Source organism: Rutidosis leptorrhynchoides, chromosome 11 (genome assembly GCF_046630445.1).
Source record: "Rutidosis leptorrhynchoides isolate AG116_Rl617_1_P2 chromosome 11, CSIRO_AGI_Rlap_v1, whole genome shotgun sequence".
Taxonomy (NCBI): Eukaryota; Viridiplantae; Streptophyta; class Magnoliopsida; order Asterales; family Asteraceae; genus Rutidosis; species Rutidosis leptorrhynchoides.
Genome location: NC_092343.1, coordinates 68,806,839 through 68,829,612, shown reverse-complemented (window position 1 = coordinate 68,829,612; position 22,774 = coordinate 68,806,839). Strand labels below are relative to the sequence as shown.

The following is a 22,774-nucleotide window of genomic DNA, read 5'->3' as shown; positions in this document are numbered from 1 at the left end:
CTACTTATAAATAACTCTCTCAAGCACCACAAAACTCTAATTGGTTCTACTCTCTTAGGAAGCTACCCACAAAGAAAGAGTGTTGAAGTACTATAAAGGTTTCATGAATATCCTATGTGAACGTGTGTTGGAAAACATATGAGCTACAATTTTATGCAACCATTCTACTTCTATATTTACTAAAGTAATTAATCAAACGGTGCAATATATCATTGTTATTCATCACATAAAGATTTAATGAAACATACATAAAAAAGTTTCAAAATGTATAAAATGTGACAAACAGAACATGAACTGGACAATCTTTATTCACCGATTAGAATTAGCAGGTCTATTGTTATTTACTGAGTGTGATTTGTTATATCCATTGGTTATTCAAAACTTTAACTTTAACAAGTAATTGAAAAAATAAAAGTAAGAACCCTGCAACTGAATCAACTATCAACTATAACTATAAATATGTAGGAACAAACGATAACAATACTTATAATACTAACCTTAATTACACAAGATCCTCTTGAAGACAGGTCCTCCTGATACTCACCTTGATTCCTTTTCCTTCAATATAATTTTTCATCCCTTCACAACTTCAAATTTAAATATCTTGCAATAGTCCAAATCCCCTGAATTGATTATATTTTTAATTTGTGGTTAGTTAATCATTTAAAATACGGGAATATTGATATTGATGACATTAATATAAATCACGAGGATCATCAAAATGAATGAACGAACAAAATACCTGGATACGGCACAAATGAGTACAACACCTGCTTTGATTTTGAAAAAACTATCACTGGTCGCGTAAATGAATGAACAATCACAAATGGACAAACCTGCTTTAATTCTGAAAGAACACGAAACCTGGATACCGCATAAATTAATGAACGATCACTGTTCGGATCGAATACATGTACCTTTATAGAAAAATATAATCACCGATATTCAAATGATAATGATTGGAAAATTAATTACATAATATTGAAAAAAAACTCTAATTTTGGGCCAGATGTTAATTGATTGAAAGATTTGATGAAAGAATCGATTGCAAACCGTTTGAAAACGTTATAGTTGACTATCGAGGTCAGGGCGCGTTGATTTTATCATTGGATCGAACTTCAGATGGTACAAATAAATTAATTTGTCACTAATTAAGTAGGTTGGTTATGCATTCAAGATTAAGTAGTTTAAACTACATACTCGTTTGTCAATTTCTTCTATGATTCCCATGTGGCAAGGAAGAAGCATAGCCATTACAACTTGTGACCATTTCTCCAATGCTTCGGGAAGGACGGTGTGGTTTTTTACGCAATTGTCCTGGTCAAAGTCAACTCTTGGTCAATGTCAAACTTAAAAACAAACTAAACCTAGAATCAAAAAGGCATACCTTGTATGAACACTAAATCATCTGTAGGGATTTTATATATGATCACCAAGCTGTGATTTCCGGGTAACATTGTAAGTGTAAGTAAAGTGCAAGTAAAGTGCAAGTACCAACAGAAAATAAAAATTTGCAACATAAACTACTTTATATTTTACAAAAGAATTGTTAAGTTACCATTATAGAAATACTTCTTCATAATCGATTTTTGCACTGATGATGTGCCATCTTTAATAAACCTCTAACATCTTATATGCGTTGGCATGAACTTCAGAGACAATGAAAAAGATCGAACAGTGTTGCAATAAAATACAATATTAGAAGATAAAACAGTTGGAAAAACCTTATTTGATAAATCACTACGAAATATATAACATAATCTCGTACCGAAACGATTACAAATATATATACCTGAAAACATTAAAAATATCATACCTGTTGTGAATCATCATTTGAAGAAAAATGGGTGAAATGCGTTAAACAAAAGTCTCCAATGTGTCATAGTACAATAAAAATAACGTGATTAAAATGGTACTTGATTCGTAAAATGGAGATCGAATCAGAGTAGTCCTTAAATTACAATAATAATAACGTGATTATAATGGTACTTGATTCGTAAAATAGAGATCGAATCAGAGTAGTCCTTAACTGAATGTATAATTAAAACAAACCTTTATTTTATCCCAATAGTCATTTGTAAGTATGCAAAATAGGAATACTAACCTTTATTTATCTGAAACGGATATATACAGTAATATGTACCTTTGTACGAAGTTTGAATTGATAACTCGTTCCGAATTTAATCGATTAACACCAATTACGCCAGATTATTTCCAGAATGAATTCCATTGTCGCTTGTTCACCTAATCAACAAATTGTTCAAAAAAACATAAACAAAATATGTTCAAAAAAAGTTTGTGCATTTTAGAACCAATACCTCATCATCACCATCTGTTTTATTACGTAACCAAATGATATTCAAATCTTAAAACGCAATAACCATAATACTCGTAATTCCAATATAGTTATTTTGATTATTAATAAAAAGGAAAAGAGAGAAAAACCTGGTTTGATTGGGAAAAGGGAGCGGGTTACAATCGCTGCAGGGAAAAATAGCCAAAACCCTAGAAAATGCTGGATTTGAAAGAAGATATGTAGTTAATCGCCTCAAACCCCAATTTGCACCCTATATCTTCCATTGATCAAATCGACTAAAGGGATCGATGGAAAACGATTTTGGGTCAACCGGCTCAAAGCCTAAACTGTGCCCTAAATACTCAATCGATTGTACCCTAAATGCTTATCGATAGCGGGGAATGAAGATCAGTTTTGCAATTTCAATCGACAGACACGTTTGATTTCGGTTACTGATGAAAGATGTGGGGTTGTTTTTGGTTACGTGATTTTGAAAAGATGAAACAGAGCAAACCCTTTTTTAACTATCCCTTTTGTATTTTAACTAACCCTTCCTTATCGATTTCGTTTTGTTTACCTGATTGAAAAATTCGGAACCCTAATCTAATTGCAGAGCGTCGGTATAGAAAGAGAGAGAAAGAGATTTGGAATTAAATTGAAGAAGGAGAAAGAAAATGGGGTTAACCCTAAATTCAAATGTTTCAATTTAGAAACAGGACACGCGTCGGTGTTAGATAATTACTAATTTTTTTAATTCAAAATTCTGAGAAAATTAGAAATCCTGAGAAGTAACCAGGAAGCGACACCTGTCCGAATTAGTGTGGTGATTTATATAGATTATAGATAGATAGATAGATTATAGATATAGATATAGATATAGATAGAAGATTATTATAAATAAAATATAGATTAAAGATATATATATATATATATATATATATATATATATATATATATATATATATATATATATATATATATATATATATATATATATACCTGCATCTAGGTTCAATGAAGTTTATGTCGATGTATCAATCTGGGATTGCGTCGTTTCTATATCTATCTCCAAATTATCCAATACATGTGCGAATTAGCGCCTAGGAAATCTTTTTTTTTAGAAAAATGAGTTTTTAATGTGTTAACGACATCATAAATATCTAGCTTTAATTTCCACAACATCCGGATAGTGCATGCTTCACCGTTGACAAACATGCATTCACTACTAGAAAAACGACTTTTCCGGGCGACGAATCCGGACGACTAGTCGTCCGCAAAGGTCAATCCAGACGACTGGTCGTCCGCAATAAATCGTCCGGAAAGCTTCGTGCCTAAAGGTTTTCCGAACGACTTGACCCGACTTTTCCGGACAATAATGGGGCCCACATTGACTTTTTCAAATGTGTTTCTGGACGGCCTTTCCGGACGACCATTCCGGACGACTAGTCGTCCGGAAAGGTATAATAATAAAATATTCATTTTCTTTTTTGATTAAAATAAATGGCCGAAAAAATATTTAGGCACGACTCTTTCCGGACGACGTATCGTCCGGAAAGATTTAATAATAAAATATTCAATTTCTTTTTCGATTAAATCAATTTTAATTAAATTAAAAAGGCTTTCTGGACGACTTTTCCGGACGATTTGTCGTTATAATTTGAATCACCTACGCATGCGCCTTTAATATCATTATTCTCAACCGCCTTTTTTAAATTTAAGTGCAAACCCTCCATAATTAGAAGAAACAAGAACGGGCTAAGAGGATCAGAGGCGGAGCCAATTAGTGACTTGGGGGTGCACGTGACACCACTCATTGCTCCTGAGATGTAATTTTTTAGCCTTCTTTACTTGTACTCTTATAACTTTGTGGGCCTTTTTACTCTTGTGCCACCACTCAATTATATTGGTGACACCATTCCAGCTCCAAATAATATTAAACTATCATTCATATTGGCCCAATTCTAGAGAAAGGATAAATAATGTTTTATAAATGTTGAATATATGATAATGCCCTGCGCAAATATTTCAATTGATTCATACTAACTAAATTTCCGCAACTCGATAAATTTGATTATTATTTTGTGCTATCAGCGGTTTGAAATCCTGGCCCCAAGATAACGTTTTGTCCTAACTTGGTGTAAATGCGTAAAAGGAATTTTGTACTCGATATGTTTCGATATTGTATTGTGACACCACTCATATAAAATCCTGGCTCCGCCTCTGAAGAGGATCACCTTGTCTTAATCCACTTTTGATGCTGAATTCCTTTGTCTTAATCCACTGTCAGGCACCTTTCCGAACGACTAGGAGTCGTCCGAAAAAGTCTGGTCAAAAAGCGAGACTGAAAGCTGTTTTTTTTGTCATTTAGCGGATCTTTGTGGACGGTAATTGTCGTCCGAAAAGGTGTCGTCTGGAAAAGCTCTTTTTCTAGTAGTGATTCATAATTTTGTGACACACACTGCCAATGAGTAAATAGATGTTTCTCGTTAAAAAAAAAAAAAAAAAAAGAAAGAAAATAGATGCTTCTTGAATCAGGGTCTTCGACACAAATCAGACATCCCGTGAAATTACAATATTCGCCCAATATATTCACCTTAGACGTAACCTATTTGTTCTGCTGAATTTTGTTGTAATTATATTCTCGATTTCCATATCTCGTATAATTTTTTGGCGAATAACAATAAACTTTATAACCTTTCGGGAAATCTTCATCAAATAAATGAAGCCCGCATAAAACATACAAGCACCGAAAAGAACAATCCAAGCGCAACTAATACAAAAAGAACTAAAACCTAGAGATCACAACCTGATTGTTAATGAGATATTCTTTTATAGTCTTATAGAGTATATATTTGGTTTGTAATCTTTTGACCACCATAACATTTTTACTTATAGAGTTTTCCATGGATTTGCGATGGCTAGCCTCTAACTACAGCGTCATAGGCATGGCTTAACCATGGAGTTCGCCATAGTAAAGTTATGAATGGTTATGGCGGAAGGTGACGTGGGATTCACATGAAAATATTAATTTTATATCTTTTCTTGTACCTTTTGTTTGTAACATATACCTATATAATGGACTATTTGCTTGTGATATATGGGTATATGCTATTTTAAATTTTCTCTAACGACAGCTCTCACGACATTCTTTTTTTAATTTCTAATCATTTATTTTTTTAGTATGTACCCATTTGTTTTCAACATTTTCTTAAAAAAACGTATTAAAACTTTTTTCACCAATATGATTTATACGATGCCTGACTAATTTTCAGTAAGAAGGTCGGAATAGAATCTTGGCTTTTTTACCAGGGTTAGGATAAAACATGATTAAACTTGGTGAGGGCAAGAAACATTCTAAATATACTATTGATGTCTTTTGGGGTTATCTCCTAATCAACAATATTTCCAACAACTTTGACAGAGGTACTATACGTCGTTTATGAAAAATATAAAACTAGATCAAACGTAGATAGCTTATGTATTACTGACCTTGAATTCTGGGATGTAAATGTAGAAGGATGATTTTAGTTTCTTGAGATTTTAGTCGGAATGGGAAAGCGTAAGAAACGTTTTTTAAGATGCAAATTTTGAAAATGATTGAAATTAGGGGCAAAACCCTTGTTTGTATCCAGGCAAGGGCCGGGTCAAGTTGTGTGACCCGCATTTCCTACCACACACATGTCGTGATCATGGGGCATCGCCGTTGGATATGACAAGTGGCACACGTTAGTGTGCAGCGGTCAGTTGAAACGTCAGCACGTGCGAGGCACACATTTAGTTTTGGTCAAATCCTTCGCGAGCCCAAAGGTTTAAATGACTAGCATTTAATGACTACATGCCTACATGGTGAACACTAAATGCATATGTAATTTTTTCAAATTGGTAATGATTGATGTTTAAGTTTGATTCACCCATTTTAATGCGTACTATTAAACTCGAAGACTTAATAGTGTGCATAGTTGTGCGCTAGTGTGCATAGATGCATGTTGTTTACTTAACTACAACATGCGTCGTGCACACAGTTATGTGTTGTTTACTCACTGCAATATGTGACCTTCATGTGGAACACACATGTTGGCATGCCTTGTATATTACTTCATGCATAGATTCTACGTGCGGATATAAATATGTACAGAGATGAGCACGGGCGAGCGTATAAGCCTTTTATTCAATTTCTTCTGTCATGATTATAACTTAAATAAGATTTAACAAAGGTAAAAGGTAGAAGGTTTTTTCTTCGAACCTTAGACCTTTGCAACTAACTCAAGACTCTAACCATTTGACCCTAACCACTTGAGCTGCATATATATATAAATTAATAGATAATTCTCCATTTTTTTCTTTTTTTTTGGGGTATCTGGAGCCCGGTGGAGTAAAATTTATTTTCAACAACAAGGGTCGGGATTAAAAAGCCCAATAACTAAGCAGGCCTGAAAACTATAAAAGCCCATTAATAAACTACAGAAGTGAGTAGTATATAAAATGCGACAACCCTACCTTAATTAGGGTTTACGTACTGTCAATCGGAGCATCAGCCGCTTTAAGAAGAAGAAGAACAGCAGCAAACTCACTAAAATTCGCAGTCATGGTAATTATTAATTAATTTAATATTATACGTTCTGTTCAATATTCAATTTGTATTTTTTTTTTTAAATTAGTAAAATAAAAGGACATTAAATTGTTTATATTATTTGAATTGATTGATAAATTTGCAGAGTTTAGTTGCAAATGAAGATTTTCAGCACATTCTTCGTGTGCAAAACACAAATGTTGATGGAAAGCAAAAGATTATGTTTGCAATGACGTCAATTAAAGGTATTGGACGTCGTTTTGCAAATATTGTTTGCAAAAAAGCTGATGTAGATATGAACAAAAGGTATAATTAAATTTATTCTATACTATTAATTGCTCATATATTGATTTGATATAAATTTAGGGCTGTTGATTTATCTAGTTATACTACTATGAATAGATACATATTATAGGTTATGTATGTAAAGCAGTTGTCTATAAAATTTTGGTAAGGTTAGATGTTTTTAATTATTGTACCATGAGAAAATTGATTGAAATTTAAATATAAAACCAATTAAATTAATTTAAATGGTATACAAGGATCATCTAAGTACATTAAGCTTTACTAGTTGATGGTTGTTATTAGGTGATGATGTAAAAACTTATTTTGTTTAATTATTTTGCTTCTGTTTACTGCATTTTCATGACACAACATAAGTGTATTGGGATAAATGATAATTAGTAGCTTTAACAATTGATTAGCTTCTTATGTGTGATTTGTTATGCTTGGCTAATGTTTAGGTTTTTCATTGTTGACTGATGTAGAAATCAGGAACCAAATATTTGTTGATATTAGTTGAACTTTGGTTGCTGCCTGGTAGATTATGTTTACTCATTTTGACCACTTTTTATGATAATAAAAAAATTAGTATGCTTGGCTTTTTATAACTGAAATTGGTCGCAAGTAATGTTATAAATTGTTTTTACTAATTAATATGAATACAATAAATGTTAGGATTTGATAATAATAGCAGGCATGGAACTCTTTTGTCTGTTATATTCTGTGACACTCTTTTTGGTGTAAATCTATATCTATATGGTTGTTTTGTATGCTCAAACATTAGCCTATATAGATATATGATGTAGAGTTAATTCACACTGTTGATAAGTTTCTTTTGCATTTCTTCATGCTTGGCTACTATTATATTTGGCAAACGGGTCAGGTTGGTCTGTTTGGGTAACCGGTCAAAGTGGATGTGGGTTGAATTGGGTCATCGGTCGAACGGGGAAAATTTTTAAACGGGTGAATCATTAATGCTTTCATAAATGATTGACGGATGAATCTTTTTATGCTCGACCCATTTGACCCATTCATATGACCCATTCATATGACCCATTAGACCTGTCTTTATTTATTGAAATTTAGGATTTGAGACCCATTTGACCCGTTATTATATATTCTGTATAAGACCTAATAGGTTTAAGAATCACTCATTGGACCTTTTTTTTATGTTTTGGTTCACATTGCTGGGCCTAATTTTTTTTCAAGACCCAATTTACCCAAAAGCTTGACCCTTTGACCCAAATTTGAGACTATGGGTCTCAATTGCCGGGTATAGAGTCAGAAATTTGTTTTGCAAATTTAATACTTGGTCTACATTATTGGTATTTTCATTTTTTCATTTGTTTTTTTTTTCATTTGACTACTTCTCATAATCCCATGTATAACGTTAATGCTGTTATCATTTATCTAATCTCTGTTCAATCCTAACCAAAAATACGTCTCAGCGTAAATATTCAGGGCCGGAGAACTCTCGAATGCCGAGATTGACAATCTGATGACAATTGTTGCGAACCCAAGACAATTTAAAATCCCAGATTGGTTTCTTAACAGAAAGAAGGATTACAAGGATGGCAAGTACTCTCAAGTCACATCTAATGCACTCGACATGAAACTCAGGGACGATCTTGAGCGTTTGAAGAAGATCAGGTTTGTATTTTTTACATGTTGTCATGCATATGTTACAGATGGCATTTTGACCCATTTTCTCGGTCAACTATGGTCAAACTTGAGATTTCTTGGGTCATAATCGGTCAAAACTTGAAATTACTCGTGATTGCTGTGTCAAAACTCAGCCAAAACTCGAGATTACTCGAAAAATTGGTCAAGATCAGTCAAATTCAAATTTGGTCCATATTTGAGTATTCCCCAAGTACTCCCCAAAAAATTGCTGACCGAGTACTTTGGTGTTGTGAGTTCTTGAACCTCATATAAAAGATATGAACAAGTGATTTGGGTTAGCCTAATTTACGAAAATGACTATTTTGTACCCTACCTGTTTTCATATAGTTAACTACTTAATGAACCCACTCATTTTGACACCTCTACAAAAAATTGTACCATCATTTATTGGAATGGTAAGTATTGTGTTAGCATTTATGTCTCTATAAATATGTGGTTGTTAGATTTTTATACTATTTTTTATAATAAATAGGAATCATCGTGGTCTTCGTCACTACTGGGGTCTGCGAGTACGTGGACAGCACACAAAGACCACTGGCCGTAGGGGTAAGACTGTTGGTGTCTCCAAAAAACGATAGACATGTTCTTGTTCTCTTTTTGGTTTTAAAAAGATCCTTCTTAGTATTTCACATTATCGTCTGATTTAGAGTTAAGGGAAGTCATTAGTATGTTAATGTTTGTACTTTTTTGGATGTTAATTTTTTAAATGTCAAGAGTTGTATACGTTTGAGAGTTGCATATCTTTGGATTATAATATTTGTTTTAATCTCTTGTTTTATTTACTTTTTAGTACTTCGTTATATTAAAAAAACTGCTTGAGCTTACTTGCCTTGGTTTAAAGTTTAATTGATATCAAACACAAGCGAATGTAGATTCTTGTATGAGTTGATTATGAAACAAGAATAGGGATGACAATAGGCAACCTGGTGTGTATCATGTCACCTGATCATTTTATAAATAGTGATATGGAGTGATTTAATCAAGGGAAACGCTATTTTGGGGAAAGTAAATTTTTTTCGTTTTTTTTGAATTTTTTTTTTAAAATATCAAAATCACATGAAAATATGAAGATTTTAAAAAGATACTTCTGGTGGGAAAAATGTTCGGAAAAATAAATTATAACATTTATTGCAATGAATGTTTTGCTTTTTGTTTTTAGGGTTTAAAAAATTATGGCTTAGAGATTAGGGTTTAAAAATTATGGTTTAGCTATTAGGGTTTAGAAATTAGGATTTTGGATTTAGAAATTAGGGTTTAGGGTTTAGAAATTAGGGTTTAAAAATTAGGGTTTAGATAGAATTTTTAACACGAACGGTTTTGGGTTTAGGGACGAAATCCAAAACCCAAAACTCTAAATCGGGCTAGATGGGGAAAAAAACGCTCGAAGAATAACATTCAAGAATAACATTACGCATGCTGCATGTTATCAGTTTTTTCTTCGAGCGTTTTCCCGCCAAAATAATAACATTTATCACAAAGTGTTTTTTAAATGTTCATATTTTCGTGTGCTCTTAATGTTGGAAAAAAAAATTCGAAAAAAATGTAAAAATGAAAAAATAAATTTTACTTCTCATTCTTTTCAAAAAAATGTTTCCCTCTTGATTACGACTCTAGAGGTGGATTGGTTTTTTTTACCTAAATATAGTTAATTTAACTCCATGTTCTTCATCTTCTTTAAGTCCTAAACCTTCATTTATCATAACAATATACATATAACCTGCTGCTACAGTTATCCTAATCTCTTTTCTCTAAATTCATAATCTAAATGAAGATTCGATTAAAAACATTTTAAACTCTCAAAATACCTTACCCAAACTTTAATCAATATCAAAACGATAATCATATAAACAAAATCGTTGAAATCTTCGATTATTATCATTAATTCAGAATCATTTTCACTTGGTTGTACAACCATGAAAAAAAACCAATGGTGCACAATCAACAAATCGAAGATGTACAATCACTTCTCGTTTACGTACTGCTCCTTTGGTCAATGAACGGAAGTGAAGATCTCCGTCATAAATGACTGCCACCGTCAAGCCGTTTTCTCCGACGAAGTAGCAACACTCCATTTTCAACTATCGGCGAAGTATCGACGACGGAGTTGACCAGATTTACGTTTTTTCAACAGATCTACCAATTGTTGTCTTCAGACGCGTTTCGTCGTCTTGTTTTCTTTTCGCTATAGATGACAGAAGTGCACGGGTATGTGTTTATTGAATTAAATGCGTCGGAGTTTTGGTTCGAATGCGTTTAACCGGATTCTGTGTTCGAAACATAATTGTTGTTTGTAAAGATGACGGTGATTTTGTTATGAGGGACACTTTGGATTATGGAGTTTTGATTTAATTTATGGGGTTTAGATTTTGTGTTATTTGTTGAAGAAAAAGAATTCAGAAGAAAAAAGTTTGGTAAATGATGAAAATACTCTCACACTCACGAGTGAATTTTTTATTTTTTATTTTGGACAAAAATATTATATTAATATGTATATATGTATATATATGTATATATATATATATATATATATATATATATATATATATATATATATATATAATAGAACCGAGGTTCCGGTAGAGCAACATTGATGAGATTATAACGATCCGTTGTGGGGGTACTTGGTCACAGACGACCAAAACTCAATGACTCACTCTGTTCGTTCTAAACACTATGAACGACTACAATCCATACAGAGCGAACACTATAGGAAATACAATTGACATGACAGATAAACAGTAACCACCAAACCTAAGCCTAAAACATACACATAAACCCGACCCCGTATCCAACCGCGCATCTTCATTCCTCAAAAACCGCCAATCCAAATCATTCACCGGGCAATCCAAGAACACCTAACCCGAGGCCTATTTACCGAAGTCAACAAAGTCAACAACGCCGGCAACAACATCAAGCCCACTAAAGACCCAACGACGGGAAAAATGGAATGAATGAACTAAACAAGCCGTAACTGAGCAGATCAAAAGCAGAATCAAACCATATAGGAACCAGTCATCTTCGCCAAGTTTTCTAAGGACATTTACAAACCTCCGGACCCAAGCGGTCAACAATCAGCGCCAGCTACCGCCAGCAGTCACTAGCAACTACCAGTGACCGCCAACGACAACCACCACTACCAGCTCCATCATAGGCCACCAGCGTCCACCAGCGGCCGTCAACGATGTCAACAGCGACTAAAATCGCCCTGAACCATTAACAACCACTTGTAGCCACCAGGCTACCATCATTGTCACCATGTAGTGACGACCAGCCTCTGATTATCGCCACTCGCAACCACCAAGAAACCGGCAGCAACCACTAGCAACCACCCAAAGCTGCCAGCAGCCACCGACCGCCCTCGGAAGCTGCAGGCAGCGGTCTGACCACCGAAATCCGCCAGGTTTCAACAATAAACACGATCAACCACAAACCCGCCGAAACCCACCCAACCCCATCACAAAACCCAAATCCGACCAAAGTACCTGTAGAGTTCCGATGGAACTCGCCGCCTACAGCTACCTAAGAAGAAAAGAGGCACAGCGATGAACCGTCTAGTGAAATCTGCAGCAGACCCATCAACCCTAACGAACCGAACCCTAAACCAACCCCCAAAACTCAAATAGATCCCAGATCCCGGGCAACTAGGGCTCGGAATCGCCGCCTGGTATCCGCCAGAGTGTCCAGAGAAGAAATCGGGCCGATAGACGCCGGATAGACAAGGGACTGAGTAGATGAGCATTATTACGACATAAAGCATGTAAATCCGAACCACCGACGAGATACCAGTGGTCGGAATGGGTAGTAGCAAGAGGTCTACAAACCGTCTATATGATGAAGCTGTTGTAGTGTAAGATTTGAAATTGACGGAACTTTTTAACAATCATTACTGATAAAGACCACCCACACACGTTAAGAAACTCACAGGGACAAATCACTTTAAAAAAAAAAGTTCAGTGACCAACGACTTGATATGATGTAAATTACGGGGACCAATCTCTGAATTTTCTGTTAGGTGATCAGATATATGATATGTAATTACTCCCTCTGTCCCACAATAAGTGTCCACTATTGACTTTTCAAAGTCAAATTTTCTCAACTTTGACAGTAAAAATTTGTATCCGTATTATATAATATTTGATAAAAATTATATGAATGAATTGAGTATTAAAATATATTTTCATTTATATAATTTTTATCAAATATTATATAACATAAATAAATATATTTACGGTCAAAGTTGAGAAAATTTGACTTTAAAAAGTCCGTGGACATTTATTGTGAGACGGGGAAGTATTATTATAAATATAAAACCTTAATATATCAACAAATTAAAATTGTAACCCTAAATGTAATAATAATAATAATACTATACTATAAAACAACAACCAAATAAACATGACATCGATAATAAGTCCAATAAAATCCAAAACCATGGACTCTACACCTATTTGCCAAGTTGTAAAAAAAAAAAAAAAAAAAAAAAAAAAAAAAAAAAAATATTAATTACCGCATAAGATAAGTCATTAAAATCAATCAATCACAGTTTGTAATTTGAAAAACAAAACCAAAGATTCTCTACATTTGTATGTGCATTTGTTATTTTATAATCCAATGACTATCAATAATATACCCAAATTAAAATATAAGATACCAATACTTTGTTTTATATTTGCCAACTCAAGCCTTTAAATACTACTCTAGAGGTAAGTGGTTAAAATGCTTTGTTATCCTTGTCTTATTCTTGAGATATGGTTAGGCCCATGATACATAAAACTATAAATAAATAAATAAATTATAAAAGTAGGTATTGTTCCTTAAAGTGAGAATAATCTACTTTTATTTTCATAAAATGTCTATCATCAAGAAAAATGAGCCTTAAAACATGGATTTATATGATCAATTACATTAATTGAGAATTAGCTCCTCTAAGTTAAAGATTCAAAAGCTGATTCTTAGCATGATAAATTCTTTTTCATCTTAAGTTAGTCAATCGTAAGTATATGAGTCAAAATTACTACCTTTTAGCTTATTTTTTCGTATAATATATTTATTTTATTTTTTCATAATTCGTGTACATTATGTTGACTTTTTTACTCGGGGAAAATAAATCTTCAATATCTTTTTTCCCAGAGTTATGTGAAAAAAGTCAATATAATGAACAAAATCGGTGAGGAGTAATAGTTAAATTCATTTCATTTAAACCATGAACTAGTCATAACGAATAGGCTCGTTGAACAGCTAAAATTAACACATAATTAAACAGCGTTACACGAACGAACTAGATAAGGCGAGAGAGAGAGTTAAAAAATGGGTGGGTGTGTGAGAGAGAGTGTGAGGAGAGAGAGAGCAAAAAATACAAGCAACAAGGCTGGGTATGGATCGATGCCAGATCGATTCAAGGGAAGACTTCAGAACGATTCTACTAGATCAACCAGAAATCAATGGACCTCCTTCATGTTCTTTAATTATCCAGAGGAGTGGAACATGGCTAATTTGTGGAAGACTTTCAAGCCATACGGTAATTTAAAGGACATTTACATGGCACGTAAGAGATTGAGGAATGGGCAACGGTTTGCTTTTGCAAGATTCGGCGACATAAATTATGTAGACAGGCTACTAACAGCACTTGAACACATCAAATTCGAAGGCAACCCTATTAGGGTTTTCAGGGCTTACGACAGGGAAAAGGCCAAAGCTTGGCCTAACAATGGTCACATGCGTGGGAACAATAATGTGAACAATAAGGCTCCCATTAATGATGCTTTCACTGATGGCAGAAGTTTCAATGAGGTGGCGAAATCTCCAGCAAAAGATCTGAGATTTGACCTTAATAGCAAAAAGGATGACCTTAGATTCAAACTTAACGAGACAAAATTCCAACACAAAAAACAACAGGAGGATGAAGGTTCGTGGAAAGACGTAAGAGAGGTGATGATAAAGAAAGAAGATTGCAACCAGGAATTGTTTGGCAGAAGTATTGTGGTGGAACTTAGTCGGATTGAGCTCCTGAATCAACTTGAATCGCTTTGTCGGGCAGAAGGATTGGATGATTTCACTCTTAATTATTTACGTGGCATGGAAGTTCTGGTAGTTTGCAAAACTACAAAAGCTGCAGATGCTATACTCAACAATGAAAATCACGCTATTAGAAGATGGTGTACAACAATCAAAAGGTTTGATCTCAAGTACTGGCCGTCTGCAGGTAGGCTTGTATGGATCGATATCATGGGCGTCCCGGCAACGTGTTGGAACGAGCATTCGTTCTATGAGATTGCAGCAAAATGGGGAAAGGTTATTAACATGGAAAATTGCAAAATCACGTCCGAGAATCAGAATTTAATAGCTGGTCATGTTCTCGTGCACACAAAAGACATGAATCATGTCGATGGGTACGTGAAAATTATTGTCGACAATCTTATCTTCGCATTTGCTACGGTGAAAGAAAATCCACATCGAATTTTAAATCTCAAGCCAAACCTTCCTGATACAAATTGGGTCGACTGTGATGGCTCGGATTCAAGCTCAGATGAGGAATACGTCAATGACACCTTTGACATTAGTGATGAAGATGACGACGATGAAGAACTCCCTGGGGCAGACGACCTGAATCGAGGTCATAATCTCAACATTAATGACGAGTTCAATTCACCGATGGTCAATCCGGTGAAAGATACGATTCCGGTGATGGAAGATATTGAAGATGAAGAGTCTGGAAATTTAAATGTTACTCCACATCCCAATGCAACGGTGGGAGCAGAGCCACAAAACAGTAATGATGAGGTGGTTGGGGATAGTGCAATGAAAAAGTCACCTTTTCTTGTTCCTGTCAACACCGGTGATAATTGCTCACCTACCCAAAACACTAGGGTCCACAATGTTTTGTTTTCCTCTCCTATTGGGTTTAACAATGTGGCGGATGATGTATTTAGCCTAATACAGTCTGGAGGATTAGATTTTGGGCCAGACAAGAATGTAGTAGTAAGCCCAACTTCTTTAAATAGCAATGGCCATGATTGTTGTCCAAAAGATGGGCCTGCAGGTGTAGACCTAAATGATAATCATAATTCTGGCCCAATCCAAGACACAACAAATAGAAGTGAGGAGACCTGCTCGATTAAAACGAATAAAAGGAAAAAAATTTCAAAAATCAGAAAGGGGAAAAAGGGCAAAGGTCAGAATAAAAGGGATTGTTGTCTATCCAAACTCCACAACTGGAAAGTTTCATCCAGAATTTTGAATTTCAAGCAAGCAGCAAGAAAGGGCCCCTCAAGTAAAGGTCAAATCAGGTCGACTTGCACCTCCTGTGCGTTTGGATCCAATTCCAATCAGGCCACCTCATCCAATTCGAGTGTATCCAGGCAAGTCTCCGATTCTAATAATAATTCCTTTTCAATTAATGAGGAGGGAATTCAGGAATTTGGTAGACAATTGGGATTGAAGTGGATGGAAAAACCCATCCTATAGTCTTCTGTTTCCCGTCTATTGCTTGTCGTTACCTTTTATTTGTTATGAAGATGCTATCTCTCAACATAAGGGGTTTCGGGTCGGGAAAAGATTGTAAAATCGGTTGGTTAAAACATCTGTGTCGTTCTGAAAAACCAAACTTGGTTGCCCTTCAGGAAACCAAGTTACACTCTGTTAATTTAGATTGGGTTTGTGGGATTTGGGGGAATAGGGACTGCAACTTTGTGCAGAAAGAAATGGTGGGATTGTCGGGCGGTCAAATTATTATCTGGGACAAAAATGAACTCGATGTAACTAACTCGTATGTTTCTGATTTCTGTATTGGTATTCGAGGTAGCTGGGTACGGAGTGGCGGTACTTTTAACATTGTAAATGTCTACGGGCCCCATGATGATGCAAATAAACAAAGGCTGTGGGATTTGCTTCATGATTCTGTTATGTCGAAGGCCAATGATGCTTGGGTCATATGTGGGGATTTCAACGAAGTAAGGATGGCGGATGAAAGGTTAAACTGTAATTTTATCGAAAACAGGACAAAAAAATTTAATGAGTTTATTAATAACGCTAAATTGATTGATATCCCGCTTGGTGGTAGAAAGTACACCCGAATCAGTGATGACGGTCTCAAGTTCAGCAAGTTAGATCGTTTTCTAGTCAACGATGTTTTTCACTCTAAGTGGTCTTGTCTTTCGGTCATGGCACTAGATCGAAAACAATCTGACCATTGCCCCATTGTCTTAAAGGATGATGTAAAAAACTTTGGCCCCAAACCCATCAAAGTTTTTGACGATTGGCTTGACATCGAGGGTGCGGATCAGGTGATAAAAGAGGCATGGGAATCTGACGGTGGGAATGGTCCGAGATTGGATTGTCGATTAAGGAATAAAATGAAAAAAACTAAGCTTGCTTTAAAGGAGAAAAGTAAACAAAAACTCGGGAATCTGGATGGGGAAATTGAAGCTTTTAAAGGAATTGAAAACGCCCTCGAATTGAAGGCTGAATCACGGGTAATAAATGACGAAGAAAGGTTTCAATGGTTAAATGCTAGGAAGGAATGGCTTCATAAGGAAAAGATCAAAGCTAATATGTTGAAGCAAAAAGCGCGGGTACGTTGGATATTAGAAGGAGACGAGAACTCCAAATTTTTCCACGCTATGATTAGAAGAGGGCATAATAGAAACAATATCCGGGGTCTTGCTATCAACGGAGTGTGGAGTGAGGAACCCTCTGAAATCAAAGAGGCGGCTTTTAATCACTATAAGGAACTTTTTGAGGCCCGCACAATTTCTAGACCTAGCCTTGGTGATTTATCTTACCCCTCATTGTCGGTGGAAGAAGCGGAGCGTCTGGAAATACCAATTTGTGAAGAGGAAATTCTTGAGGCAATAAGTGGGTGTGGAAGCAACAAAGTCCCCGGGCCGGATGACTTTAATTTGAGGTTTTTAAAAAAATATTGGGATGTCATCAAAAGCGATGTTGTTAATGCTATCTCTTGGTTTTGGAGCAATGGAGAATTTTCGAAGGGATGCATTGCTTCTTTTGTTACACTAATTCCGAAAAAAATTGATCCCATCAACCTTAGTGATTACCGACCCATTAGTCTCATTGGAAGTTTTTACAAAATTGTTGCGAAAATTCTATCAAATAGGCTTCGAAAGGTTATGCATAGGCTCGTTGGTTCGGAACAAAGTGCTTTCTTAAAGGAACGCTTCATTTTGGATGGCGTTCTTATAGCTAATGAATCCCTTGAATATATGAAGGCTCACAAGAAAAAATGTATTATTTTCAAGGTTGATTTTGAAAAAGCTTTCGATAGTTTGAATTGGGATTTCCTCATTGAGGTCATGACTTCGATGGGTTTTGGTGCTAAATGGAGAAAGTGGATCATGTCTTGCTTACGTTCGCCTAGCATATCTATCTTGATAAATGGTTCTCCTACTCGTGAGTTCTCAATGGGTAGGGGGGTTCGTCAAGGGGATCCCTTGTCCCCTTTTTTATTTATCCTTGCCGCGGAAGGACTTAACATACTTACAAAAGCGGCGGTAGATCGTGGACTTTTCAAAGGAGTTGAAATAGGGAGGGACAAAATATTGGTATCTCACTTGCAATATGCCGATGATACCATCTTCTTCGGTGAATGGTCTAGATTAAATGCACGAAACCTCCTTAATATCCTAAAATGTTTTGAATTAGCCTCGGGATTAAAGGTAAATCTTCAAAAGAGTTGTCTTTATGGTGTTGGTGTTAATTCGATTGAGGTTGAGGACCTTGCGAGACGTATGGGGTGTCAAGCCGGTAAATTTCCGTTTTTCTACCTCGGCTTACCTATTGGTGCAAAAATGAAGAAGTTGTGTGATTGGGGACCGGTAATCGAAAAAGTCAAGAAAAAACTTTCGGTGTGGAAACTGAAAACGTTGTCTTATGGTGGAAGGTTGATTCTTTTAAAATCGGTTCTTAGTAGTCTTCCCTTATATTACTTCTCGCTCTTCCGGGCTCCGCCTTGTGTGCTTAATCTTTTAGAGAGTGTGAGACGCAACTTTTTTTGGGGTGGGGATCTCTCGGGTTCTAAAATTGCATGGGTAAAATGGGATTCTACTCTTTTACCTTACGGGTTGGGGGGACTTAATATTGGGTCGCTCAAAAGCAAAAACCTTGCGCTTTTGGGTAAATGGTGGTGGAGGTTCAAAACCGAAACCAATAGCTTTTGGGTCAAAATTATTCGAAGCATTTATGGAATTGACGGATGCTTGCGGTCGGGAGATGAGCTTGCTAGCCTCTCGACCACGGGCACTTGGCGCAATATTATCCTTGCAGGTACCAAAATAGACGAAGCTCAAGTACCATTCTCACATTCTTTCAAAAAGTCTATTGGTGACGGAAGATCAACCCTATTTTGGAAGGATGTATGGTGCGGTTCAACATGTTTTAAGGATCTGTTCCCCAGACTTTTTATGCTCGAATGCAACAAGAATGTTATGGTCAGAGACAGATTTCCTTCGACTTCAAGCAGCAACAGCAGCCCAAGGTCTGATGGCGGGCACAACAGCAGCTACAGAGATCGACAGGATCGGCATGATGATAGCATCGGTGATGGTTCAGAATCAGTAGGCAGAAACAACGCGGTTTCTTTTCGATGGAGCTGGTCACGAGTCCCGACAGGCCGTACAGAGGATGAGCTAGAAGAATTGTCAAATCTGCTTCGGTCCATCTCTATTGACTTTCGTGCAGGTGTTTTGTGGTCATGGAATCTCGCTAGCAATGGTGTGTTCACGGTCAAAAAACTCGCTTATCTCATTGATCAAAAGATCCTCATAATTCCCGTTGTCTCACCTCAACAAACATTGCGTAATAATCTCGTTCCCAAAAAAGTGGAAATTTTTGTGTGGAGGCTAATGAAAAAAAGGATTCCGGTTCGGGTAGAACTTGACAAGCGGGGTGTGGATCTACATAGTACCCGATGCCCAGTTTGCGATAGTGATCTCGAAACGGTTGACCACTTGTTAATCTCATGCAAATACTCGATGGATATTTGGTCAAGACTCTTCAAATGGTGGAATCTAGCTTCTACCCCCAATCAAAGTCTAAATGATATCTTACTCGGGAAATCAACAACCGGTCTATCCCCTAATGGTTTGAAGATTTGGCAAGCCGTGACGTGGTCTTGTGCTTATTACATTTGGAAGTGCCGTAACCTTGCGGTTTTTCAAAATAAAGATTGGACCCCCCCCCCGGTGGAGCTAAATGAAATTCAAGTGAGAACTTTCGAATGGGTCGCGAACCGATCAAAAGGCATAAAAATCGAATGGTTCAATTGGCTCACTAATCCTTCTCTATATTTAGTTTAGCCAATGGGTGAGGGGTGCTTTCTTAGCCCCCTATCTATTTTTTAGTATTGTGTGTTCGAGATGTCTTTTTTCGAGTTGTATTTCTCTTTATTCGGTTAGTTCCGAATGCACTCTGTGTAATTATTCGATTATTTGGTTGGTAATATAATTCACCTTGCTTTTAAAAAAAAAAAAAGGATCGTGCTTAACTAAATCTAATAGGTATAAAATAAAATATCACAATTAAATAACTAGTACCTAGGATCCTAAAGAAAATAGATCCTAAAGAAAAACACATGATTTATGTTGGATGGTAAGTTTGGTAACACAAGATTTTAGTGCATAAAAAGTCCAAAATTGGGAACTAAAAAACTTAACTGCCCCAATAGGAGAAGGGGACAGTTGATATTATTATAGAATTGTACTTTTGTAAGGTTATAGTAACGTAGGGACAACAACCTATACTAAATGAATTATTGTCCAAAAAAGACACAAAAATTTGTCATCATCTTTTTCATTTTTTCATCCCATGAACACTTTTTTTAAGGAACACTGCCAAAACTTAAGTCAATTAAACACAAGAACTTTGAACTAAAAATTAGTTGGTTATTATAGGTGCATTTTTACTATATGGACAAATACCCTTCTGATTTTAAAACTTGAGCTTTGACTATACATGTAGAAATGTAAAAAAAAAAAAAAAAAAAAAAAAAAAGAATAAAACTTTAAACTTTCATATAGAAAACGTGATGAAAAATACATCTGATCTTAATACGATCCATTTCATAAACATTGGTAACCGACAATGATGTTTTCCATCTAATTATATGATCGCCCAAATTCTGTTGAATACATATTAGATATATTCGTAAAATTAGAGAATGAAACATAACTATAAAATCCATTTTGAAAGAGATTGAATCGAATCAAATTATTTTCACAACAAATCAAATTATTTTCAATTTTCAACTTATTATTTTATTTTAGCTATCTTTTGTTTCAGTATTTATTTTTCAGAATTATTTTATTTTAGCTATCTTTTGTTTCAGTATTTATTTTTCAGAATTCGATTAAATCGAAAATCAAATTCATACGTCATAAATAATTAAATTATTACTAATATGCATGTTATCTTTTGACTTAAATTCCACTGCTGAATAGTTTAAACTAGTTGTAGAGCCCTCGCTTCGCGCCGGGGGCTCCGTTTTGAATGCGAGTTAAAAAAAAAAAAATCTTGATCTATTTTGTAAAAAAGAACTTTTTCCGACATCTAACATTGAAGGGTTGTTCCTTTTGTGAAAGTTGCTTCTTTTCGCGTTCGTTTTTTTTAAGTTAGTTGATCTTTTCTGTAAAAAAGAATGTTTTTCGACATCTTTTGGTAGCATTGAAGGGTTGTTCCTTTTATGAAAGTTGCCTTTTTTATCGTCGAGGAAGGAAAAAAAAAAGTTAGTTGATTTTTTTGGTAAAAAAGAATTTTTTTCGACATCTTTTGGTAACATTGAAGGGTTGGTTCTTTTATGAGAGTTGCTTCTTTTATCGTTGGAGACCAAAAAAAAAATTGTGAAATGACGAAAATACCCCTGATTACTATTGATGAATAGTGCTACAGGGTTTTATCTATTAGATATATAGATAATGTCAAAGACTAAGCTTAGTTATTTTCTGCATGCTACTCCTTGCGCCTCAAAAAATCTGTGCACTTTACTATTTATATTTGTTTAAAAAATATTCTCTTATTTTAAATAATAATAAAAAAATGATCAAAGCTTCAATAATGCTCTTTTAATTATTGAAAAATATGAAATGTGATATTCAATGTGCCAACTAAATTATTAATCACTCATTATAATAATTTCCCTTAATTAAAAAACGGAGTTGGTCATCAAAAAAAAAAATAAAAAATTAGACAAATCGATAATACATCTGAAATTCAACAAAAAGTTAAAATGATGATATTTATGTGATCGAGAAGGTATTTGTTAGTCAAAAGAGAATTTTTACCATTTATTTATGGTGAGATTATGTATTTTTTTTTTAAAGGCAAAAGTTATTCACCATTTTATCACTATACATATAAATTACATACAGGAGAATTTTCTAGCTATATACATGCATTTCCATGTGTGACGATCCAGAAATTTCCGACCAAAATTTAAACTTAATCTTTATATGATTTCGACACGATAAGCAAAGTTTGTAATGTTGAGTCTCAAGAATTTTTGAACTGTTTTATGAATTCGATTACCCTTCGACTGTTTCCGGCGATTCACGAACAATGGTGTGTATATATATATATATATATATATATATATATATATATATATATATATATATATATATATATATATATATATATATATATATATATATGATTTTTGTACACAATTAATATACTATGTATATTGTATTAAGTATTCGAATATGTTATATGAATATTACATAATTAATAATAGGCAATGTTAATCTATTAAATATAAATACAAGTTAAAATGTGGTTATTATATTAATGAATATTACTTGCATTATTAACATTGATATCAATATTATTAATATCATTAATTTAATACATAATATATAAAAATGAGATTTTGTAAGCATAAATTGTTATATCAATATTATTAGTATTACTCTCATTATTAGTATTAATATTAATAT

General features: G+C 34.7%; 1 protein-coding gene across 1 annotated transcript; it reads left to right on the top strand.

The window, feature by feature from the left end:
• Nucleotides 1–6,749: 6,749 nt before the first annotated feature.
• LOC139876995 (small ribosomal subunit protein uS13z/uS13y/uS13x) lies at nucleotides 6,750–9,620 on the top strand. The gene is made up of 4 exons (XM_071864397.1): nucleotides 6,750–6,884; nucleotides 7,012–7,172; nucleotides 8,610–8,798; nucleotides 9,304–9,620. Exons 1-4 carry the CDS (start codon nucleotides 6,882–6,884, stop codon nucleotides 9,407–9,409), a joined length of 459 nt encoding a protein of 152 aa, XP_071720498.1. The 5' UTR covers nucleotides 6,750–6,881; the 3' UTR covers nucleotides 9,410–9,620.
• The last annotated feature ends 13,154 nt before the right edge of the window (nucleotides 9,621–22,774 follow it).

Coding starts and splice junctions, on each gene's coding strand:
- LOC139876995 (XM_071864397.1), top strand. Junction 7,173..8,609: donor GATGTAGATATGAACAAAAG/GTATAATTAAAT, acceptor GTAAATATTCAG/GGCCGGAGAACTCTCGAATG. Junction 8,799..9,303: donor GAGCGTTTGAAGAAGATCAG/GTTTGTATTTTT, acceptor TATAATAAATAG/GAATCATCGTGGTCTTCGTC.